This window comes from Archocentrus centrarchus, chromosome 24, assembly GCF_007364275.1.
Source record: "Archocentrus centrarchus isolate MPI-CPG fArcCen1 chromosome 24, fArcCen1, whole genome shotgun sequence".
NCBI lineage: Eukaryota > Metazoa > Chordata > Actinopteri > Cichliformes > Cichlidae > Archocentrus > Archocentrus centrarchus.
This window is the reverse complement of record NC_044369.1, coordinates 35926505-35952371: the sequence shown is the minus strand read 5'-3', so window position 1 is coordinate 35952371 and position 25867 is coordinate 35926505. Positions and strand designations below refer to the sequence as shown.

General features: G+C 38.7%; 1 protein-coding gene and 1 pseudogene across 1 annotated transcript; both read left to right on the top strand.

Moving 5' to 3' along the window:
- The first annotated feature begins 839 nt into the window (after positions 1-839).
- Positions 840-6742, top strand: LOC115774527 (cytochrome P450 2J2-like; annotated as a pseudogene).
- A 1247-nt stretch (positions 6743-7989) lies between these two features.
- On the top strand, positions 7990-21222 carry LOC115774529 (cytochrome P450 2J2-like). The gene is made up of 10 exons (XM_030721870.1): positions 7990-8110; positions 9088-9336; positions 13816-13978; positions 14102-14251; positions 17907-18067; positions 18894-19070; positions 19167-19305; positions 19787-19974; positions 20755-20896; positions 21047-21222. Exons 2-10 carry the CDS (start codon positions 9136-9138, stop codon positions 21220-21222), a joined length of 1497 nt encoding a protein of 498 aa, XP_030577730.1. The 5' UTR covers positions 7990-8110; positions 9088-9135.
- Positions 21223-25867: the final 4645 nt, after the last annotated feature.

Genomic DNA, 25867 nt, shown 5'->3' with positions numbered 1-25867 from the left:
CATAAAGACATGGATGAGGGAGTTTGGTGTTGAAGAGTGTGCACAGACTCCTGGCCTCAACCTGATCGGAGACTGCAAGCCAGGCCTTGTTGACCAACATCAGTGTCTGACCTCACAAATGTACTTCTGGAAGAATTGTCAAAAGTTTCCATAAACACACTCTTAAACCTTGTGGAAAGCCTTTCCAGAAGAGGTACAGCTGTAATGGCTGCAAAGGGTGGAGCCACATCAAATTAAACCCTATGGATTAAGTTAATGTGTGTGAAAGCAGGTGAGTGAAATTTTTTGGCAACAATATAGCATAACTTTGCTGGACTATATGGTTGTTGGTTCTGTGTTCTCAGATTGTATACATTTTCTTTGTCTTTGATACATATAATTTCACAACTATAATTCTCAAACATTTTACCTGGTAAAACAAAGGTTTTAAAAAACTGTAAATAATCATTTTTCCTTTAGTGTCAATTGCAGGTTTTATGTCATGCTCTCATGATTCCTCCCATTATGCAACAGACTGTGCGCACATTTTTACCAGGTATAGTGTTAAAGTAATGCTTACATAGTTTGGCATCTATTGTTAGGTAGTATACAATAGTATAATGCAATATATTCTGAAAGTGTATAATCAGTTCAACTGTATTTATTTAATCAGTAGTTAGGGTTTCTATGTAGATATTTCTACATTGTGGTATTGCTTGTTTTTGTGGAGTTTCCTGTTTTTGTTAGTGGCATGCTCTTATTTTGAAGACCAGCCTCGGACACAAGTGAGATCTCAACAACCATCAATCTTACCTTGACCGCTGAGTTTCAGTAAAAAATTAGCCCATCCATTTATCTGATTGCACTTTCATGGTAGCAGCACAGCCAAAACACTACTTTAATTCAGAATCAAAAAGTGAAAAAATGGAGACATTATACCACGTTCTTGGCTTGGAGTGGTTAGATGGCAGGAGCATTTTACTATTTTTGTGTATTTTTCTGCTGTTGACTGATATTTTGAAGGACAGAGTACCAAAAAACTTTCCTCCTGGACCGTGGGCTCTTCCTTTTTTTTGGTGATGTTCATCGCATCAGACCTGCCAGAATTCACCTGCAGTTCAGAAAGGTATGAGTCTTAACTTTTATTATTTTATTATCATAGAATAAAATATCAGAGGATTAAAGAAAAGTCCTGGGGATCCTGCTAACTTCAAACCTATTTTTGAATACCCATTAGTTTTACTTCATGGAAGATTATATTTAATATATATGCAATAGTTAGTAAAATGAAAATTTTATAAGTAATTTACATCAAGCTCAGAAAAGACCCTACTGAAAACTCTGGAAATCATTAACTCAGTGGACTTTATCCTCAGTTCGCTTTAGTCACACTTTTTTCCAGATGTTTTGACCACCAAACTCAAAGTAAAATGGTTTACTGAGGCCATAAAACATTAGGTCAAAATATAAAGTATGTGGTAAGAGAGAAGTTGCGAATTGCAGTTCACTAGTTTGGTGCTCTTAAAGTTGCTTTTGGAACCAACCTCAAGAGGCTTCAATTACAGCCACATTTTAGGTCACTCATATTCTCATATCAACATTTTATCATGGGATTCCAGCTTGGTTTCTTGTTAAGAGACATAATATTAGTGAGGCAGCATTGCTCCATTCTTAACATTTTTCAGTTAAGAATGCAGAAGAGGGATATTATTCCTCTGAATGTTACATGTAAGCTGGGTGGGACACAGAAAGAATAAGATTTTTAAAGTTTTCCTTCTTAGAAAATATATCAACTTACTACTGAACAACAACACCTGTCCACTGTCTTTTTTGTAGTTTGCAGAGAAATATGGAAAAATTTTCACCCTTCGACTCTTTGGTCAAAGAATTGTGGTCATTAATAGCTACAAGTTTGTGAAAGAAGCCCTGGTCCAGCGAGCAGAAGACTTCATCGATCGTCCCACCATACCATTGTTTGAAGCTTTATTTGGGAACAAAGGTGTTTTTTCTTTTTCTCTTTCAGTTTTTCTTTTCTATTTCATTAGTACTTAGTAAAATAAACAGTAAAATTGTGACACTTACATCCAGTCTAATTTGGTGTCTTTATGTTTTCAAAGGTCTTGTGGGTTCAAATGGTTATTCATGGAAGCAGCAGAGAAGATTTGCTCTTCATACACTCAGAAACTTTGGTCTGGGCAAGAAGACGCTGGAGTTATACATCCAGCAGGAGTGCCAGTATATCTCAGAAGCTTTCACACAACACCAAGGCAAAACAATCTATGCTGTTTTACTCTTGTATTTGTTTGTTTGTTTGTTTTTTTAAATATTTCGCTGCTTATTACAGGGACTTGTTTAGTTTTTCCTGCAAAATTTAAACAAATTAGTGCATGGGAAAGAAACCGAGTGAAAAGAAAATCACCATCCTCTATGATAGAGCTGAAGCTATGAGGCTGATTATCACAAGTCAATAGCACTTGCTTACTTTGATTTGATATGGGGTACATCTCATGTGTCATATCCAAATGTTCTGTTTTCATTTACAGGAAAGCCCTTTAATGCCCAGCCACTGATAAACAACGCTGTGTCAAACATCATCTGCTGTTTGGTGTTTGGGAATCGATCTGAGTACACTGACAAGCAGTACCAGTCCATTATTCGTAAATTCAGTGAAATGTTGCGCTTACAGGGAACCGTGTCAACACAGGTAAACCTCTTTTGAACATGCCACATCATGCAATAATCATATTAAATCAGGATTTATACAAAATGCATGTCACATTCACTTATATCTACTGTGAATTGATTTCCTTCTTCGGTCTTTCTCAGTTTAAGTGGAGTGTGAATCCCAGTGATCCTGGGAGTTATGTTTTTAGGAGCACAGTCTCCTGGTAGAGTAGAGAGTAGAGAGCCAGGGTCCTCCTAAGGGAAGTTGGAGGGTTTCGTGCATCCTGGTGAACTTTTTCACCAAATGTAGTTTAACATCTCAGATGTGTTTCAGCAGTATTTCTGCTCATATTAAAAAATTTCTGTACTTTTATGTCCTTCTTCCTTCCTTCTAGCTTCTCCATCACTCCGTCACACTGTGTGTATGTGTGTGTGTGTACTGGACATGAAATATGAACTGTATTTAAACAATCACAAGTTAAATCTTACTGAAACAAACAAACAAAGCTTGGTGACTTTTCCTTAAAATATTTTCCCTTTTGGAAGTTATATTTCTACCACCACCTCTGCTGTTTTCTGTTAGATTTCAATGCTTTGACTACAATGTCTCTTTCTATGTGGTGCACACAGACGTGGATCTCTCTTTGAATGTTAATGTTTATTTATTCGTTAAAAGATGATTTAATCAGATTTCCAAAGTGTTGAATGATTTAATAACTGTTCTCCTGTTCTGTAGATGTACAACGCAATGCCCTGGCTGATGAAGTGGCTGCCTGGACCTCATAAGAAGATGTTCACTCTGGTACAACAGATAAATGACTACATAGAAATCAGGATCAGAGAACACAAAGAAAACCTTAACCCAGCATTACCAAGAGACTATATTGATGCCTTTCTGATAGAGATGGGAAAGGTGAGCTTTGGGCTTGAATTCTATTGTGTTTATTCTGTTTGGTCTTGTAATGAAATATACCAACAGATTTTAATTTCTGCTGTTTGTGTCTCTGATAGGATGAGAACAAGAATTCAAGTTTTGCTCTCAGCAACTTACGTGCTTGCACCATGGACCTGTTTTTTGCTGGAACTGAAACTACCACCACTACTTTACACTGGGGGCTGCTTTTCATGATCTATTACCCTGACATACAAGGTGTGCGTGTGTGTGTAACATTTCCAACATTACTGTGTATTTTGTCTTGTCGTGACTTTATATTGCTGGGGGCCTCTCACACATAAGTATTATATTACGAGAAAAAGCATCAGAAGTAGTTTGTGTAAGTCATTTATGTAATTCAGAATAATTTATTATAGTCATATACATATATATATATTTTTTATAGCATTCTTTATAGCATTTTTTATAGCATTTTTTTTAATGTTTAGGTTTCAATTTGGATTCAGTTAGTTTCCAGAGTATGTCTGATTCTTTAAATTTAGTTAACAAATGATTAAATACTAAAACTCAAAAGACATTTCCTGCATATTTTTCTGTCTTCTATTTAGGGCAGCACGGTGGCGTGGTGGTTAGCACTGTTGCCTCACAGCTAGAATGACATCTAGAAGGTCTGGGTTAGATTCTTGCTGTGTAGAGTTTGCATGTTCTCCCTGTGTCTGTGTGGGTTTTCTCCGAGTACTCCAGTTTCCTCCCACAGTCCAAAGACATGCAGGTGTTGGGGTTACGTTAATTGATCATTCTAAATTGCCCATAGGTGTGAATGGTTGTCTGTCTCTTTGTGTTGGCGACCTGTGCACGCTGCCTCTTGCCCTGTGGAGTGGAAGAGAATGGATGGGTTTTCTATTTATGTTGGTAGTTGTGTAATAATTCAGTATCATTAATAAATTTAGATTTTTTTTCTTAAAATTTTATTTTTACTTTAGTGACCTGGAGTGGTTTTACTCACTCTCTCACTCAGCCTTTGCTAACTGTAATAATCTTGACACAGACTCTCATTGTTTCCTGTTCACTGTGCAGAGAGAGTCCAGGCTGAGATCGATGCTGTGGTCGGTTCATCCAGACAGCCCTCTATGAGTGACAGAGAAAACATGCCCTATACTGATGCTGTTATTCATGAGATACAGAGAATGGCCAACATCATCCCCCTCAATGTGGCTCGTATGGCAACCAAGGACACTACAGTGGATAAGTACACAATCCCAAAGGTTCACAATCTATAAGAATTTCTGGCAGTATAACTGTTGAATAAAATATTTCTGGTCCAGCCACTTGAGACTGGCTCCAAAAGTTGATCCCCCCCACACCCTCATGTTAAAATACCCAACTAAACAACTAAAACACACTTAAAGGCTGGATTAAAAATGGTTCTGATATCTGAGGATAGTGTTCTTGTTGCTTTTGAATTACCAAATTGGGCTTCTAAACCATGTGTGTGCTGTCTTCCATATATGGTAACTTCTGACTCCGGGAAAGGAAAATGGCAGCAGCCAAATCACTAATGTTGAAGCATCAAAATGCAGAGACCAAAACCAAAGGATGACTTCACAGTGGCTGTGTCCATCTTTTAGTCTCTGTTTTTGAAGTTATGCCCTCACTATGTTTGGTTTCTCAGATCTTTGCTGCTGTAGGTAGGCCCAGTAAAAAACAACTCCCCATGAATGAAGAGCTCTTTCTACAATGATTCATAAATACAGATAATGATACACTTATGGCCCTGCAGGAGACTGACAGCCTTTCAGGATGTACCCTGTCTTTTGTCCTATGACAGCGAGGATAGGCTCCAAATCTTACAAAATCCACCATTTTATCAAAATGGGACTGAATCAACAATGGTTTCACACTAGGTTCTCTGAAATCCTGCATGTGAGGACAATGTAACTTTAAGAAAACCAAATAAAAGGATTGATAAGATCTGCAAGTTTATTTCTGCGCTCATATGAACTGAAACCAGTAACTGAAAGTGAAAAATTAATTTGGGAAAAGCCACTAGACAATATATACTGGAGATAATTCTGAACTTTTTGAAAACATTAATTTATTAACACCTACAATTAATGGCTAAAACATTTAAAACAGTGCAGTGGTTAGCACTGGTGCCTCACAACAAGATGGTCCTGGTTCAAATCCACCATCTAGCCAGGTCTTTCTGTGTGGAGTTTGCATGTTCTCCCCATATCTGCATGGGTTCTCACTGGGTACTCCAGTTTCTTCCCACAGTCCAACGACATCCAGACCTTCCCAGCGTGTACCTCATATCTTACTCTTTGACAGCTGGGATAGGCTCAGGCACCCAGCAATCCTGAATTGGATAAGTGTAAGAAAATGGATGGGTGGAGATTTAAAACAACCACTGCACTGTGGTGCTCCTGGTTCTTAATTAACAGGCATTTTACATTCCAAACTTTGATACAATGACACACCAAATAGCTCTTTTGGAGCTTTTAACAATGCTACACAACATTTCTCTATCAGCTGGTCTTCTGTCACCTGGCAAATTCACACAATTTTCAGAAATAATTTAGACTTTTTTTCTGTTTTTGTTTCGCAGTTCTTAAGATTAATTTGAGATATTTTTTAGGGCACCATGATCCTGGCTACCCTGGACTCAGTCCTACATGATGAGTCAGTGTGGGAAACTCCACACTCTTTCAACCCTCAACACTTTCTGGACAGGGATGGTAAATTTCGCAAGCGAGATGCCTTCCTTCCATTTTCTGCAGGTTTGTTGGATGTTAACACAAGGCAAAATATCATGTATCCTTGGCTTGCTGCAGAAATGCAGTAAAATCTGTGATATGAGTGGATATCTATGTTTGAATAAAACTTGTGTCTTATTGTGTATTCTCAGGTAAGCGAGTGTGTCTTGGAGAACAGCTGGCCCGGATGGAGTTATTTTTGTTTTTCACCTCCATCCTTCAAAGGTTCTCTCTGTCACCACCTGCTGGAGAGCAGCCCAGTCTGGAGTTTAGGTTGGGAGGCACACATTGTCCCAAACCTTACCGCCTCTGTGCTCTAACACGTTAATCCATCAACTGCCTTAACCTGATGGTGTTTTTTTTCTCAGCACAATGAAAATAGAGAAATTACATGATTTCACCACATTCCAATCATGTACGACTGATGTGCACAATAAAATCAAGTACAAGTCAAAAGACATTTTTTTTCACTGTGAGGTTCTGGAAATATATCAGAATAATATAGACAATGTTTTTTGCAAAGGCTGCTTGGATAGACGGTAACAAATTTTTAAAGTGTTCTGCTAAAAGTGGAACCATATATTACACTAACCCTCTTCTTCACCTTCCAGATTTCTTTCATCTTTTTGAGATCAGCTCTTAATTTTACATTAAACTCCCAATAAGATAGCCTAATGGGTGTATCTTTAAGGCTGATTACCAACAGTCTCATGTTATATATGTGATTTAAAGACTTATATAATTAAAGGAGAAACTATATAGCGAAACACTATTATCTATTGTTAACATTTTTAAACATGATAAAAAATATTCAGTTGAAAACTGAATATAACAGCTGCTGATCTGCTGGTAGTGAAACAGAAGCTCCTCAGGAAGTAGATGCTATTGATAGCTGTTTGAGCTGGATGTTTCATGCTTACTGCATGCATTTGGGAAAGGGCAGCATTGTCATTAAGTGAGATATTCCATCCAACTTCTATTTTGTTTTGGTAACGCAGTTAAAACTCTGAATTAGTTCAGCATAAACAAGTGAAGACATGGAAACAGTATATAGTGTCCTCGGCTTGGAGCGGGCCACAACAGCAACCCTCAGAGCCAGAGACAGAATCAGGAAACCCAGGCTGCCCGCAGCCACTCGTGAGTATTGAAGACCTGAGACCAGACATCCCGATGACAACCGTGTGTCCATCCCCAGAGCAGGAGGAGGGCGGTCCCAGCCAGGGCCCCCACAGCCAAAGGGCAAGAGCCCCAGAGATCCAGTGACGATGGGCAGCTGCCCCCACCACCGCACGAGACAGGGGAGGGCCCCAGGAGCCCAAGAACCGCCCAATGCCAAGCAGAGGCCTGCGCAGAAGTAGCCAGCACCCACCCAAACCACAACCCCCAAGGTAGCAGTCCAACAACCACGTCAAAGCACCCAGCCTCGTGCCCCAGAATCACTGAGTGCCCATCTCCCAGGCGGGTAGCAACGACCAGTGGGGAGCAAACACGTCTCACAGAAGCAAGCCCGAGACCCAGGACCAGCCATACATGCACATATGCACACACGCATGCATGCTCACACAAGGACTGCGTATGCACACACAGACACACACACACTCATACACAAAGAAAAAGGCACCACGAGACACACTCATCCACTCATAAACCCATCTTCTGGCATGTGAGCGAATGAGTGCTCCCAGAGCCAGCAGCCACTCTAGAGCGATCTCGGACCCCCCCATCCCCCGACAACCTAGCCAACCCTCGTCCCAGGTCGGGTTCAGAAAACAGGTGTGAAAAGTCCTGCCTGGTCTCCTCCCCACTCATCTGGAAGGTGAAATGTGGGTGCATGTGTCAGAATGTGAGTGCCTGTGAGTGTATGAGGTGTATGAAATGGGTATGTCTGTATGAAAATTAGAGTGCTATTAAAATTGAGGGGACAGATGCATGATGCATGACTTTTTGTCATTTTAAAAGTGTTTGTGTCCAGAAGTTTGGATCTGGATTATTGGAGAGATCACACTCCCATTTTGCAATTGGGGGAGAGACTAAAACATCAATATTTAACAATAACTTATACAGTTTTGATTGCAATTTAGGGGTACAGAGATTTAGAAATTCTGCTACCCATGTAGGCATTTCTAAATTTAGTTTAATGGGATTAAGTGTTGCTGATATATTAATTGAATGCAAAGCACTGATACACTAAATCAATAATTCATTCATAACCTTTTGTGTAGCCAGGCTATATGTTGTAATAATGTCCCAAGTGTGATAATACTGACTATATGGATACAGTACAGTGACCTCTCGATGGTTTTGAAATTGTATGACGTCACTGAATATGGTTTACATTTTTTTTTTCTTATTTCTTTAGGAGGTGGGTTGGCTGCACTCATGGGTTATAGTTGTTTGCCTAATGCAGGAATTGATATTTTTTTCCCTCACACTGTCAATTGCATGTTTTGTTATGTCATGCTCTCATGATTCTGCCATTATGCAACAGAATGTGTGCACACTTTTACCAGCTATAGTATTAAAGTAATGCTTACACAGTTAGGCAGTGTAAAATAGTAAAACATAATATATTCTAAAATATATTCTATAATTGTATAATCAGTACTTAGGGTATCTATGTAGATATTTCTACATTGTTGCATTGCTTGATTTGTTTTTGTTGAGTTTCCTGTTTTTCTTAGTGACATGCTTTTATTTTGAAGACCAGCCCCGGACACCAATGAGATCTGAACAACATGAATCTTATCTTGGCTTATGAGTAACAAAATAGTCTGTCCATATATCTGATTGCAGTTTCATGGTGGCAGCACAGCTAAAACACTTGCCTTAAGAACTGAAGAAATGGAGACATTATGCCGCATTCTTGGCTTGGAGTGGATAGACGGCGGGAGCATTTTAATTTTTTTGTTGGTTCTCCTGCTGTTCGCTGATATTTTGAAGAACAGAGCGCCAAAAAACTTTCCTCCCGGACCGTGGGCTCTTCCGTTTTTAGGACATTATCATCGCATCAGACCTGACAGAATTCACCTGCAGATCATGGAGGTATGAGTCCTAAGTTTTATTATGATCATTACATTAAGAGGACTGCGGTCAAGTGAGCCCTCATTTTCGAAGTCACAGTCACGCTAGCGGCTAGCCACACGCAGAATTATGTTGCGCTTTTATACTACATAATACGGTACGGGTGCCGATCGCCGTAGAAACGCATGAGAATTCTTATCCTGCAATTTTGACCATTTTAATGCGCGCTCCGTTAGAGGTCTTTCTATATTGTAAATTATGATACACTGTCATCCGTACATTGCACACTAAAATATATTTTTGAACTCAAATTCCTAAAGGGATGTCTACATTTATAACGGATTTCAATGCAAATTAACTCCCAAATTTATACACAGTTACTGTCCTGTAATTATTTGTTTGGGAAAAAATTATACATCCACTCAAAGTACAGTAATGTATTTGTATTATAGACATTTTTTAACTGGATTTACAGGAGCAATATTCTTTAACCTGATTCCTACTCTGTTTGATCTAACATTCTTGAACAATAGTTTTTGAAAACCTAATTACTTGTTTACAGATCAAGTGAAATAGCACAGCTCCTTGGTGCACAGAATTCAGAGTGGAATTGCGTTCTTAGCGACATTAAGTCCACATGCAGTGCAAGCTGCCAACTTCTGTATTTGCTTTTGGTTATAATTGATGTGTTAGAACGACACGTGTAAATTGTTTATTATGACTTTCTATTACATTCTAACTTTGAGTATGTATTTTTAAGAGTTCCATTAGGGATGTGCGCGACTACTCGACTAGACCTCTAATCGTCGCTATTACAGTATCACTAGTCGGTATCAGATGTACTAGTCGGTTAGCCAAATTTTTAAGGTTTTAATTGATACCTAGTGCCGGTAAATGTTTGTCTTAAATGTTATGCAACCATCTGCCACCAGATGGTGCTGCAGCCCTAACATCGTTATCGAAAAATACCATAACTCTGTTAATCCTGGTCTGATAGTTTTATTAGGTCTAATGTCAATTTTTGAAGTTTAAAACGTGAGCTGAAGCGCGCCTCCGGAGAAACACCGTTCTTTCTCAGCATTTCCGGCTACTTCCCCAAAGTTTGTGCAAAGAAGTGAAAAACCCAGAGAGACAAATGTGTTTGCACCTTAAAAAAATTGAAAACAGCAAGGAGTAGGACCCATTAGGGGGGAAAGTCCCAGCATTTTATCTTTCTGTCAGCCGGCACCGGATGTAAAACACCGGGCCACAACCGAAAGGTAATTAACACACGTAATGCACCTGCACAGGCATAAACACCGGCAACTAACATCGGCCACTTACGTAGGTTACGTCGTAACTCTACAAAGATACAGCGGTGAAGTCTGAATCAGGCAGAGGTGGCAAAAGTACTGACATTCTGTACTTAAGTAGAAGTACAAGTACTTATGTTAAAAAATACTTTAGTAAAAGTCGAAGTACTGGTTCAACTTCTCTACTTAAGTAAAAGTAAAAAAGTACAGGCTCTGAAATGTACTCAAAGTAAGAAAGTAAAAGTAGTTCTTTGGAGGACGTTTCTACCTGCTATTTTTGTGTAAAACTAACCGAACCTCGTTATATATTATTGTAATAATATAAAATAAAATTACATGAGAATGCAAACATTATTCCAATCTAAATTTTAATCCTAATGAATGCACTCAGCTTGAATCTGTTATGTAGGACACAAACTGTTAAAGGGAATTTAAACACAGCTCTATTCTCCATGTCCTCCATAGTAGAGGGTGACTGTGCCTCCACCTAAACACAGACATGAGGATACTCAGGGGTTACAGTGGGATTCAGCAGGTGGAGGAACCCTAAGATCAGCTGTAGTGGCTCTGCATGGGGAGAAGAATCACAACTCTCTATTGTAGCTGCAGTAAATGATGTTGGTGTGCAGACTGTGATCAGCTGACCTGCTGCTGCTGCTCTGAGGTTTACTGCTCTGTGTGGATGAACTGAATTCACAAAGATGTAAGCCAGTATTTCACAGCTATCTGAGCTGATCTCATCCCCTACACTGACAGCATACAGGCTGTAGAAATGTTGGATTCAGTGAATGAATCTCAGCATCAGCAGCTTTGATTCAAACTCATCTCTGCTGCACTGATGTAACCTGTAACTCTGACCATGAACACAAACACTGTGCTCCAGTCCAACACAGAGCTTTACTGTAAATACAGTACAACAAGCTAACCTATTTATTACACACTAAACTGCAGTATTTTCATACAATCTTTGAATAACACAAAGTCAGCATACTTCAGTTTATTTTCCAGTCCTTACCTTTAAATCTAACCTCTCTTCTTCCTCTCCTCTCCTCTTTCTCCATCTCTGAGTGAACTTCTCTCTCTTTGCTCTCCCTGAAATACAGCAGCTCTTCTTTTAGCTAGCTGTGTAACAAACTGCACACACTTTGTGTGTTTGCTGATATTTGTTGAGCATTTAGAAACGCTGCATTTACCTGCCACACGTTACTCCCTTCATGCTCGCTCCTCTTCAGTAGCGCTAGCTAAGCTGTTTATGTGCCGCAGCGCAACTTACGGACTCGGTCCGACCCGCTGTGACCCCTGATTATAGCGCTATAAATGATACATTAATTATATGGGTTTGCGTATTTAATCCCTTTGTACGAGATAAGCCCAGATGATGGAGGATACGCCAGTACGATTGTCTCTTATGTGTTATTATTCCTCCGTTTAGGCTCAGATCGTTTGATGTTTGACTGCGCACTGACCGGAAATGCAAACTTCTTCTGACGTGTAACGAGTCTGTTTGAAAATGTAAGAAGTAGAAAGTACAGATACTTGTGTAAAAATGTAGGGAGTAAAAGTAAAAAGTAGTCAGAAAAATAAATACTTAAGTAAAGTACAGATACCTGAAAAATCTACTTAAGTACAGTAACGAAGTATTTGTACTTCGTTACTTCCCACCTCTGGAATCAGGGGTAAGCTGGAGGAGGAGGCTGCGGGAGAGGGATGTCTGGGCTTCTGCTCAGGATATATTTAATTTCATATCTGTTTGTTTCTTAGATTTAGACTAGTCAGGTAGTCTATTTTTTGAAATTAAAAAAAAAAAAATCTAATAATTTGCTTTGGATGTAGGCCACCAGGTAAACAGTAGAAGTCAACTTGTGTAGATGTCCAGTGAAATACTTGTGTCACCTTTAACATCATTCCTGTAAATACAGTTAAAATAGGGTAAAATTAGACTTACAAAACTGTAATTTGAGTGGATGCAAAAAAGATCAAATAAACAATGCATATTATAGTGAATGCAATTTTTATTTTAAAATGAATGAAATAAATGAGTGCAATCAAGTAAATAAAAATGGCCTCTGTCCAATAAATAAGGCTTCAAATTAAATCAATAAGATTTTTCCCGTCCAAAACAACTGAAACGTTTACAGACGATTCAGTTCATGGAGAGTTTCACGATTCAGAATGAACGCTATTATTAATGCAACCCCCCCCCCCCAAAAAAAAACAAAAACAAAATAAAAAACAAAAAAAAAATAAAAATAAAGGAGACTCCCATTGTCCACTTGTTAGCTAATAAAATTGAAATGGGGCAAAAATTGTGTGTTTCTAGGTCATCAACCGTACGTGTTATGTAGTATAAAAGCGCAACATAATTCTACGTGCGACTGGCTACTTTGAAAATGAGGGCTCACTTGACCGCAGTGTTAATGTTAGTTGTGTGACTTATGTTCCTTGTTTCTTGTTTCAGTTTTCATGCCTTTCCTGTTTGCGTTCCTGGCATGTTCAGTCATGTCCTGTATCACTTTGTTAGCTCTTGTCTTGTGTATTTAGTATTTATTTTTTACTTTCTTTGTATTGCTAGATTATATTCTGTGCTCCTCAGCATGTCCTGGTTTTTCCTGTTTGCCTGTGTGTGTATCTGCGTCTCAGTTCTTTGCCGTGCCATCATCAGTGAGTCCCCTACGAGATTCCTGCTGGTTCCAGTCCAGTTTGTTCATTCATGTGTTACCAGCAATAAAGACAAGAGTTTTTGAGTTGAAGTCCTTAAGTTGCTGAATTGCAGTTTACAAGTTTGTTGCTCTTCAGGCTGCTGTTTGGAATCAACCTCAAAAGGCTACATATAGAACTGCCTTTTAGGTCACGCATACTCTCATATCAACATTTTCTAGTGTGTTTCCAGCTTGGTTTCTTATTGAAAGACATAATATTAGTGATGTAGTATTGCAGCAGTAATCTATTATATGCAGTTCTTAAGGATGCAGAACAGGGATCTGTTCTCTGAATAATTATAAGGGATTTTAAATTTGGAGGAAAAAACTATTTAATAATTATTCCAACAGTGATCCTGAACAGGATAAGCAGAAGTGGATGGATGGATGGATGGATGGATGGATGACAGTTAAATCAACTCAAAGCCCAAAGATTTCTTAAGTTTTCCTTCTTAGAAAATATGTAAACTAACTACTAATCCATGACGCCTGTCCACTGTCTTTTTCAGTTTGGAGAGAAATATGGAAAAATTTTTGCCCTTCGACTCTTAGGTCGAAGAATTGTGGTCATTAATAGCTACAAGTTTGTGAAAGAAGCCCTGGTCCAACGAGGAGAAAACTTCATAGATCGTCCCACCATGCCATTGTTTGAAGTTATATTTGGAAATAAAGGTTGTGGTTTTTTTTTAGTTTTTATTTTCAGTTTTGTTTTAATACATTGAATAGCAGAATTGAGACACCAAATCAGTTAAATTAGTACATCCAGTCTAATTTTGTATATTTATGTTTTCAAAGGACTTGTAAGTTCAAATGGTTATCCGTGGAAGCAGCAGAGAAGATTTGCTCTTCATACACTTAGAAACTTTGGCCTGGGCAAGAAGACCCTGGAGTTATATGTCCAGCAGGAGTGCCAGTATGTCACAGAGGCTTTCACAGAGCATCAAGGTATTAAAAATCTATGCTATTTCATTTCAATTCAATTCAATTTTATTTATATAGCACCAAATCACAACAGTCACCTCAAGGTGCTTTATATTGTAAGGTAAAGACCCTACAATAATTACAGAGAAAACTCAACAGTCAAAATGACCCCCTATGAGCAGCACTTGGCGACAGTGGGAAGGAAAAACTCCTTTTTAACAGGAAGAAACCTCCAGCAGAACCAGGCTCAGGGAGGGGCAGTCATCTGCCGCGACCGGTTGGGGCTGAGGGGAGAGAGACAGGACAGGACAGGAAAAGGCATACTGTGGAAGAGAGACAGAGATGAATAATAACAAATGATTAACTGCAGAGTGGTGTATAAACAGAGTAAAAAAAGGTGAATGAAAAGAAACACCCAGTACATCATACGAACCCCCCAGGAGCCTTTGCCTATTGCAGCATAACTAAGAGATGGTTCAGGTGTCTGTCTCCCAAATCCAAATTGGGAGCTGGTTCCACAGAAGAGGGACCTGAAAGCTGAAGGCTCTGCCTCCCGTTCTACTCTGAAGTATCCTAGGAACCACAAGTAAGCCAGCAGTCTGAGAGCAAAGTGCTCTATTAGGGTGATACGGTACTATGAGGTCTTTGAGATAAGATGGGGCCTGATTATTCAAGACCTTGTATGTCAGAAGAAGAATTTTAAATTCTATTCTGGATTTAACAGGGAGTCAATGAAGAGAAGCCAATATGGGAGAAATTTGCTCTCTCTTTCTAGTCCCTGTCAGTACTCTAGCTGCAGCATTTTGGATCAGCTGAAGGCTTTTCAGGGAGCTTTGAGGACAGCCTGATAATAATGAATTACAGTAGTCCAGCCTAGAAGATGAATTCACTTTTCAGTACAGTAGTTTCTAATTTTAGAAATATTGCGTTTCTAATTTTAGAAATATTGCGCATATGCAAAAAAGCAGTCCTACATTTGTGATTTGAAGGACATATCCATAAAAAATGACTCCAAGATTTCTCACAGTGTTACTGGAGGTCAAGGTAATGCCATTCAGACTAAGTATTTGGTTAGACAACATGATTTGTGGGGCTGAGTACAAGAACTTCAGTTTTATCTGAATTTAGAAGCCAGAAATCAGAGGTCTTCCGGTTCCTGCAGTTTAACTAATTGATGTGTGTCATCTGGCTTCATCGATATCATCTGCATAACCATGAAAATTGATGCAATATTTTCTAATAATACTGCCTAAGGGAAGCATGTATAGTGTAAATAAAATTGGAACTAGTACAGAACCCTGTGGAACTCCATAATTAACCTTAGTGTATGAAGAAGACTCCCCATTTAGATGAACAAATGGGAGTCTATTACATATGATTCAAACTGCTGTAGCGCAGTACCTTTAACACCTATGGCATGCTCTAATCTCTGTAATAAAATATTATGATCAACAGTATCAAAAGCTGCACTAAGGTCTAATAGGACAAGCACAGAGATGAGTCCACTATTAGAGGCCATGAGAAGATCATTTGTAACCTTCACTAATGCTTTTTCTGTACTGCAGTGGTTCTCAAATCCAGGCCTCGTGGCCCAATGTCCTGCAGGTTTTAGATGTGTCTCTGCTTCAACACACCTGAGTCAAATAAAGAAGTCATTAGCAGGACTCTTCAAATAAACCATTCCTCAGCAGATGATCAGTTAGCTGTTTAACAACTACTCTTCCAAGATTTTTTGAGAGAAAAGGAAGGTTGGAGATTGGCCTTGTTTGATCCCACAGGTATTTTTACCTCTGTGACAGCTACTCCGTTTCATAGGGTCCAGGCCACATCTTCAGCGGGGTATTACCCTCTTCTGAATTCTGTGACACTACTTAAGCTGTGGCGGGGAGACTTGTATGGCTTCTAACCACTGATAATCCTAATCTCTGCCCCGCTTCCTCTATACTCCGATGCCGCCGGTCATGAAGGCTCGCACAGCTGACCCCAAAATATAGTCCAAATTAGTTGTAGTGGCTCACCCCTTGATCAGTGCACTTGTTACCGACCAGATTCTTTTATTGGCTCGGACAGTGAGCCCAAGGGACATAAGTAAAGTTGAAGTGGAGGTTTAAAGACTAGTGTGACCACACAAAGCTAGATGTCGGAGCTTAACTTGCCTAGAATTTTACTGTTGCATGGACATAAACGTACCGATAACGGGAAAATAATTCTCAAAAGAATTATGCTGACTTTTTAGAGTCAAATTTTATTATGCAGGTTTCAGCTCAAGCAGTTTGCATTTAGCTCAAAATCAATTCCTAATTAATTCCTCAAATTCAGTAATCAATTCACTTAATTTTGATCAAAATGAGTACTTAAGAGCTAGGTTGATGAAGAAGGGGCTTGAAAATGTCCAATTGTTTAAAATCCTTTTGAGGGAAGAAAAGACTTGTTGGCGCCTGGTCAAAAGCGACCACACCCAAAGTACAGTCCAATTCAACTGCCTCAGTGAAGAGGAGAAAAAGGGGAAGTCCACAGAAAGATGTTTTCTGTCCTTCGGTCCTCTCTGTAATCCTCACTTCTTAATTCAGAACTCTTCTCTGACTTAGTCCAAAGTCCAAAGATAGAAATTCTAAAGCAAGGTCACATCCAACCTCAGTCGGCAGGGAGAATCCAGCAGAACTGTTCAAAGTCGAATTAATCCGTGGAGGGTTTGGTCCAGTCCTCTCAGCGGAGCAGTTCTAGTCTAGGGAAGAAGCTCCTGTAATTCTCGACTGTTGCTCCTGTGCATCCTCTTTATATATCCTAATTCTAAGACACAGCCTATTTTCTAAACATCATCATGACAGTTATCACCCCATTCCTGATATCCTTTTAGGGTGTTTGACTAAGACATTACTTCATTCCTAGTTATCACCCCACTGTCCATACCCATTTATGGGACGGTTGGGCTTAACCATTACTTCATTGGGCCTTTTAGGTTCTTTTCAGATACTTTTCCATTCTGAACATGCCTGGACATGTTTCTAACTTTGCTCTGCGCATCTCCAGGCAACAGCTTTCAGTTCCTCATTTTACCCTGCTCAGTGATTCTCCAAGATTTCACAACTTCCTTAACTTGTTGTGCTTAAAAATCATTTCTGTATTACACACATTCTTAACAACTTAGAAATCATACAGATTATTTGTTACATTACATAGATCAACTTTATCATTTTATATATATCAAAATTATGATTGTCCACATAGTACCAGGCATAGGCCATCAAATAACCAAGATCTCAACCTCAACTGATTTCATTCGACAGCCTGTAATTAGCTGAGACAGCTGGGTCAAGTGATGCCTTTTTAAGTAATGGTTTAATTTCGACCACCTTAAAAGCCTGTGGTACATTGCCAACTAATACAGACAGATTGATCATATTTAAGATTGAAGCATCAACTAATGGAAGGACTTCTTTGAGCAGTCTAGTAGGAATCACTGTGAATCATAATTTATTCATTTTTTATATTTAAGTGCTTATTACATGGACTTGTTTTGAAACTGATTTAAAAGAAAATCACCATTCTCTGTGATAGACCTGAAGTTATGAGGCTGATTTGTACAAGTCAATAGGAATTGCTTACTTTATTTTGATAAGGGGTACTTGGTTTACTTGGGGTCCTGTGTCATATCCAAATGTTCTGTTTTCATTTACAGGAAAGCCCTTTAATGCCCAGCCACTGATTAACAATGCTGTGTCAAACATCATCTGCTGTTTGGTGTTTGGGAATCGATTTGAGTACACCGACAAGCAGTACCAGTCCATTATTCGTAACTTCAGTGAAATTTTGCACTTACAGGAAACCATAGTGACACAGGTAAACCTCCTTCTAATATGCTACATCATGCAATAGTCATGTTAAATCAGGATTTATGCAAAATGCATAATTCACATTTACTTAAACAACTTAAATAAGTGTACTTAAACACCTCTACTGTAAAATGATGTCCTTCTTAAATCTTTCTCAGTTTAAGTTGAGTTTGTATCCCAATGATCCTGGGAGTTATGTTTTTGGAGCACAGTTTCCTGGTAGGGTCTCTAATGACAAACAAGGACTGATTGAAAATCGACACCAAGGGGAACAAATTAAATAAAGAAAGCCTGTCTTATTGTCAGGCCTGGAAGTGAAGGTCAAAGGTGAGCATTTTCAGGATATGTCCTCAAGATGGTTTCACTTGTGATCCATATAGAGTTCAAAGCCCGTGTGGGCAATCACAAAGATAGAAAAAATCTTAGAGATTAGGAGAATCAGCTTGGCTGACCTTTACCTGAGCAATGTTCTTTTACTGGATCTCTTCATTGGATTCTCCATAATAGAAATATTTGAGCAAAAGAGTGTTTAGAAGTACTCATGGTTCCCATGATGATAATAAAGTTCTATTTTATTCTATTCTATTCTACAAGTCAAATCAAGTTTGTTGACCTTTCCTTAAAATATTTTTCCCCTTGTAAGTTATATTTCTACCACCACCTCTGCTGTTTTCTGTTAGATTTCAATGCTCTGACTACAATGTCTCTTTCTATGTGGCGCAAACAGACGTGGATCTCTCTTTGAATGTTAATGTTTATTTATTTGTTAAAAGATGATTTAATCAGATTTCCAAAGTGTTGAATGATTTAATAACTGTTCTCCTGTTCTGTAGATGTACAACATAATGCCCTGGCTGATGAATTGGCTGCCTGGACCTCATAAGAAGATGTTCACTCTGGTACAACAGATAAATGACTTCATAGAAATCAGGATCAGAGAACACAGAGAAAACCTTAACCCAGCATTACCAAGAGACTATATTGATGCCTTTCTGATAGAGATGGGAAAGGTGAGCTTTGGGCTTGAATTCTATTGTGTTTGGTGTTTGGTCTTGTAATGAAATATACCAACAGATTTTAATTTCTGCTGTTTGTGTCTCTGATAGAATGAGAACAAGAATTCAAGTTTTGCTCTCAGCAACTTACGTGCTTGCACCATGGACCTGTTTTTTGCTGGAACTGAAACTACTACCATGACTTTACTCTGGGGGCTGCTTTACATGATCTATTACCCTGACATACAAGGTGTGTTTGTGTAACATCCAATATTACTGTGTATTTTATAAAAAGTCTTGTCATGACTTTGCATTGCTGGTGGTCTCTCACACATCAGTCTTAAAGAAAAAGTAGGTTGTGTAAGTCATCTATGTAATGCACAAAATAGTTTATTATAGTCTTGTGTGTGTGTGTGTATATATATATATATATAATAATTTTTATGATATTTTTATATTTAGGTTTCAGTTTGGATTCAGTTCGTTTCCAGAGTAGGTCTAATTGTCTAAGTTTAGTTAACAAATTAGCAAATACTGAAACTGATGTATATTTTTTTATTTATGTTGGTAGTTGTGTAATAATTCAGTATCAGTAATAAGTTTAGATTTTTTTTTTTTTAATTTATTTTTACTTTAGTGACCTGGAGTGGTTTTACTCACTCTCTCACTCAGCCTTAGCTAACTGTAATAATCTTGACACAGACTCTCATTGTTTCCTGTTCACTGTGCAGAGAGAGTCCAGGCTGAGATCGATGCTGTGGTCGGTTCATCCAGACAGCCCTCTCTGACTGACAGAGAAAACATGCCCTATACTTATGCTGTTATTCATGAGATACAGAGAATGGCCAACATCGTCCCCCTCAACGTGGGTCGTATGGCAACCAAGGACACTACAGTGGATAAGTACACAATCCCAAAGGTACACAATCTATAAGAATTTCTGGCAGTATAACTGTTGAATAAAATATTTCTGGTCCAGCCACTTGAGACTGGCTCCAAAAGTTGATCCCCCACACCCTCATGTTAAAATACCCAACTAAACAACTAAAACACATTTAAAGCCTGGATTAAAAATAGTTCTAATATCTGTGGATAGTGTCCTGATTCCTAACAACTGTACTGTGGGTGAATATTTTTATAAGTCACCATCTGGATATTTAAGATTTAAAGTTAGAGGTGTGGCTTCCTGTGCAGACACAGGAAACAGTGAATTCTCTCTGCTAGGCCTCATCTCAACTAATTTTGTACTGAACTGACACCATGTGTGTGCCATCTTCCATATAGTAACTTCTGACTCCAAAAAACCAACATGGTGGCCAAAACCAAAGGAGGACTTCACAGTGGCTGTGTCCATCTTTTAGTCTGTTTTGTGCCCTCACTGTTTGGTTTTTCATTTCTGTGCTGCTGTAGGTACTTGTAGTGATGCAATATGGTGGGCCAGATAAAAATCAATTCCCCATAAATGAAAGGCTACTTCTGCAATGATTCATAAATACACACAATGAGACCTTTCAGGATGTACCCTGTCTTTTGTCCTATGACAGCTAGGATAGGCTCCAAATCCTAAAAAAAAAATCCAGCATTTTATCAAAACATCTGGCATCACCTGGTGAAGTCACACAATCTTCAAAACCAATTTAGATTTTTTTTTGTTTCAGTATTTCAGTTCTTACAATTAGTTTTAATGATATTTTTTCAGGGTACCGTGATCCTGGCTACCCTGGATTCAGTCCTACACGATGAGTCGATGTGGGAAACTCCACACTCTTTCAACCCTCAACACTTTCTGGACAGGGATGGTAAATTTCGCAAGAGAGACGCCTTCCTTCCATTTTCTGCAGGTTTGTTGAATGTTAACACCCCTTATGCTGTTTTAGCTAAAACAAAATATCATGTATCATTGGCTTGTTGCAGAAATGCAGTAAAATCTGTGATACAAGTGGATATCTTGTAAATTGTTTGAATAAAACTTGTGTCTTGTGAATTCTCAGGTAAGCGTGTGTGTCTTGGAGAACAGCTGGCCCGGATGGAGTTATTTTTGTTTTTCACCTCCATCCTTCAAAGGTTCTCTCTGTCACCACCTGCTGGAGAGCAGCCCAGTCTGGAGTTTCGGATGGGAGGCACCCGTTGTCCCAAACCTTACCGCCTCTGTGCTGTAACACGTTGATACATCAGCTGCCTTAACCCGATTATGTCTTTTTCTCGGCACAATGAATTACTGTCTTCCATCACATTTGTCATATAATGCATTGTATATATATCTGCCATACTATTTTCATCCTATAGCATCAGTAACAAATAATTTGTAAATTTTCTTCATTTTACCCTGGAGACCAAAAACTAGTAAGAATTAAGCAGAGGTGGCAAAAGTACTGACATTCTGTACTTAAGTAGAAGTACAAGTACTTATGTTAAAAAATACTTTAGTAAAAGTCGAAGTACTGGTTCAACTTCTCTACTTAAGTAAAAGTAAAAAAGTACAGGCTCTGAAATGTACTCAAAGTAAGAAAGTAAAAGTAGTTCTTTGGAGGACGTTTCTACCTGCTATTTTTGTGTAAAACAAACCGAACCTCATTATATATTATTGTAATAATATAAAATAGTACATGAGAATACAAATGTTATTCCAATCTAAATTTTAATTCTAATGAATGTACTCAGCTTGAATCTGTTATGTAGGACACAAACTGTGAAAGGGAATTTAAACACAGCTCTATTCTCCATGTCCTCCATAGTAGAGGGTGACTGTGCCTCCACCTAAACACCCAGTATTTCACAGCTATCTGAGCTGATCTCCATCCCCTACACTGACAGCATACAGGCTGTAGAAATGTTGGATTCAGTGAATGAATCTCAGCATCAGCAGCTTTGATTCAAACTCATCTCTGCTGCACTGATGTAACCTGTAACTCTGACCATGAACACAAACACTGTGCTCCAGTCCAACACAGAGCTTTACTGTAAATACAGTACAACAAACTAACCTATTTATTAAACACTAAACTGCAGTATTTTCATACAATCTTTGAATTACACGTCAGCATACTTCAGTTTATTTTCCGGTCCTTACCTTTAATTCTAACCTCTCTTCTTCCTCTCCTGTCCTCTTTCTCCATCTCTGAGTGAACTTCTCTCTCTTTGCTCTCCCTGAAATACAGCAGTTCTTCTTTTAGCTAGCAGACACACTGTGTGACAAACTGCACACACTTTGTGTGTTTGCTGATATTTGTTGAGCATTTAGAAACGTTGCATTTACCTGCCACACGTGACTCCCTTCATGCTCGCTCCTCTTCAGTAGCGCTAGCTAAGCTGTTTATGTGCCGCAGCGCAACTTACGGACTCGGTCCGGCCCGATTATAGCGCTATAAATGATACATTAATTATATGGGTTTGCGTATTTAATCCCTTTGTACGAGATAAGCCCCGGTGATGGAGGATACGCAGTACGATTGTCTCTTATATGTTATTATTCCTCCATTTAGGCTCAGATCGTTTTATATTTGAAGGCGCACTGACCGGAAATGCAAACTTCTCTCTGACGTTAAAAAGTAACGAGTCTGTTTGAAAATGTAAGAAGTAGAAAGTACAGATACTTGCGTAAAAATGTAGGGAGTTAAAGTAAAAAGTAGTCAGAAAAATAAATACTTAAGTAAAGTACAGATACCTGAAAAATCTACTTAAGTACAGTAACGAAGTATTTGTACTTCGTTACTTCCCACCTCTGGAATTAAGTGAGGCGAAAAGGAGAAATTACATTATTTCACCACATTCCAATCATGTCTGATCGATGTGCACAATTAAATCAAGTTAATTCAAAAGACTTTTTGTAAAGGCTGATTGGATTGAGGGTTTTGAAGGTGTTTTACTAAAAATGGAAATAAATAAAAATAAATGTGCTGCCATTTTGTGCCATTGCAGTTGTACTGTGTGAATCTATGTAGAAATCTTTTCACCATAGTCTGATATTTGCACTTTTTGCCTTCATTCACACTGGGCAGAGGACACACTGAAGATTTTGCTGGTTTCCCTCAAAACAAAATATTATTTATTAAAAAGTAGGTAAATTACTATATTTTTTTTAAAAAAAAAGGGAACCTCACCATTACCTGTGAATTTACTAAAATTTACCATAAGATCCAGATAAAGAAAAATGCTCTTTTAAAAGAAAAGTGTCCAGGCAGATTTAGAGGGTTTTGCATTTGGACTCTTCATGTTTCTACATTCATTTAAAAAATCTACAACAAAAACGCCTTCTGAAAAGTAGATTGTGCATAGATAAACTCTTTGCTCTCATGTAACATTTTATTGTTTCCTGTGCTCATCATATCTATAATGAAAACAACAGCACACAACTGCGGTGTCTCCATAACAACCGTCAACAGAGAAGAACATGTAAGTGCAAGACTTGCACATCACATCAGTAAAACTTGTATAAATTTGAAAGGAAAACTGATATATCAAATATATTACTTAGGATAAAATTAGATACTTGGATAAATGTAGTTGATGACCCCTGCTATAGAAGAACCCCTCTCAGCCCCTGGTAGGAAAGACTTAAAATTATTGGTTTATTGTTTTCAAAGTCTAATTAAAAAAAAAAAAATGGTTGTGTGATTTCTGCTTGGCTGTGCAACTTGTGTCCCAGATAATGTACCACATTCACATCTGCTCTATGGTTTGTAGTAGCAAAATGTTTCTCAATTCAATTCAATTCAATTCAATTTTATTTATATAGCGCCAAATCACAACAAACTGTCGCCTCAAGGCGCTTTGTATTGTGGGTAAAGACCCTACAATAATACAGAGAAAACCCAACAGTCAAAACGACCCCCTATGAGCAGCACTTGGCGACAGTGGAAAGGAAAAACTCCCTTTAAACAGGAAGAAACCTCCAGCAGAACCAGGCTCAGGGAGGGGCAGTCATCTGCCGCGACCGGTTGGGCTGAGGTGAGAGAAAGACATGCTGTGGAAGAGAGCCAGAGATTAATATCAATTAATGATTAAATGCAGAGTGGAGTATAAACAAAGTAAATAAGGTGAATGAGAAACAGTGCATTATGTGAACCCCCTAGCAGACTAGGCCTATAGCAGCATAACTAAGGGATGGTTCAGGGTCACCTGATCCAGCCCTAACTATAAGCTTTATCATAAAGGAAAGTTTTAAGCCTAATCTTAAAAATAGAGAGGGTGTCTGTCTCCCGAATTCAAGCCGGGAGCTGGTTCCACAGAAGAGGCGCCTGAAAGCTGAAGGCTCTGCCTCCCATTCTACTCTTAAGTATCCGAGGAACCACAAGTAAGCCAGCAGTCTGAGAGCGAAGTGCTCTGTTGGGGTGATATGGTACTATGAGGTCTTTGAGATAAGATGGTGCCTGATTATTCAAGACCTTGTATGTGAGGAGAAGAATTTTAAATTCTATTCTAGATTTAACAGGGAGCCAATGAAGAGAAGCCAATATGGGAGAAATCTGCTCTCTCTTTCTAGTCCCTGTCAGTACTCTAGCTGCAGCATTTTGGATCAGCTGAAGGCTTTTCAGGAAGCTTTTAGGACAGCCCGATAATAATGAATTACAATAATCCAGCCTAGAAGTAATAAATGCATGAATGAGCTTTTCAGCATCACTCTGAGAAAGGATGCCTCATGCCCACTATCTTTTGTGGCATCAGGTCTGACACAGAAAAAATGCAGATGCAGACTCACATCAGTATTGTACTTGTCACATCATGAGTATGCACGTGTCTGCTTGGGTCCAAGTACTGAAATTTTTTTTTCATTGGCGGAAGCCCCCATCCAAACATTGGTGTACTTTCATTTTGTTGTGACTGCGAAGTTGTCCACACAAACACTACACTACACGGGTCGTCATAAGCCAGGAATTCATGGTGTAAAATCTGGAAAAATGGAAAATCTTGTAGATTTGTACACTGATGATTTGCTTATTAGCTCATCTGAATCAACAGTGTCTGTCCCAAACCTCCTCCAGTTTTACAAATGCATTTGTGGTTTAGCCTTTTTGTTGCCAACATGATTTGTTTCATCCACATCAATTAGTTAAACTGCAGGAATGTCTTAAAGATATTAAGGCCTGGATGACCTCTAATTTCCTGCTTCTAAATTCAGATAAAACTGAAATTCTTGTTCTCGGCCCCACAAATCTTAGAAACATGGTGTCTAACCAGATACTTACTCTGGATGGCATTACTTTGGCCTCCAGTAACACTGTGAGAAATCTCGAAGTCATTTTTGACCAGGATATGTCCTTCAATGCACATATTAAACAAATATGTAGGACCGCTTTTTTGCATTTACGCAATATTTCTAAAATTAGAAACATCCTTTCTCAGAGTGATGCTGAAAAGCTAATTCATGCATTTATTACTTCTAGGGTGGACTATTGTAATTCAATATTATCAGGCTGTCCTAAAAGCTCCCTGAAAAGCCTTCAGCCAATCCAAAATGCTGCAGCTAGAGTACTGACAGGGACTAGAAAGAGAGAGCATGTTTCTCCCATATTGGCTTCTCTTCATTAGCTCCCTGTTAAATCTAGAATAGAATTTAAAATTCTTCTCCTCACATACAAGGTCTTGAATAATCAGGCACCATCTTATCTCAAAGACCTCATAGTAACCATATCACCCCAGCAGAGAACTTCGCTCTCAGACTGCTGGCTTACTTGTGGTTCCTAGAATACTTAAGAGTAGAATGGGAGGCAGAGCCTTCAGCTTTCAGGCGCCTCTTCTGTGGAACCAGCTTCCAGCTTGGATTCGGGAGACAGACACCCTCTCTATTTTTAAGATTAGGCTTAAAACTTTCC

Excerpts from the sequence above, each read along its gene's own strand:
- LOC115774529 (XM_030721870.1), top strand. The coding sequence starts at position 9,136 with ATGGAGACATTATGCCGCATTCTTGGCTTGGAGTGGATAGACGGCGGG. Across the intron at positions 9,337-13,815 it reads TTCACCTGCAGATCATGGAG|TTTGGAGAGAAATATGGAAA; the intron begins GTATGAGTCCTA and ends TGTCTTTTTCAG. Across the intron at positions 20,897-21,046 it reads CTTCCTTCCATTTTCTGCAG|GTAAGCGTGTGTGTCTTGGA; the intron begins GTTTGTTGAATG and ends GTGAATTCTCAG.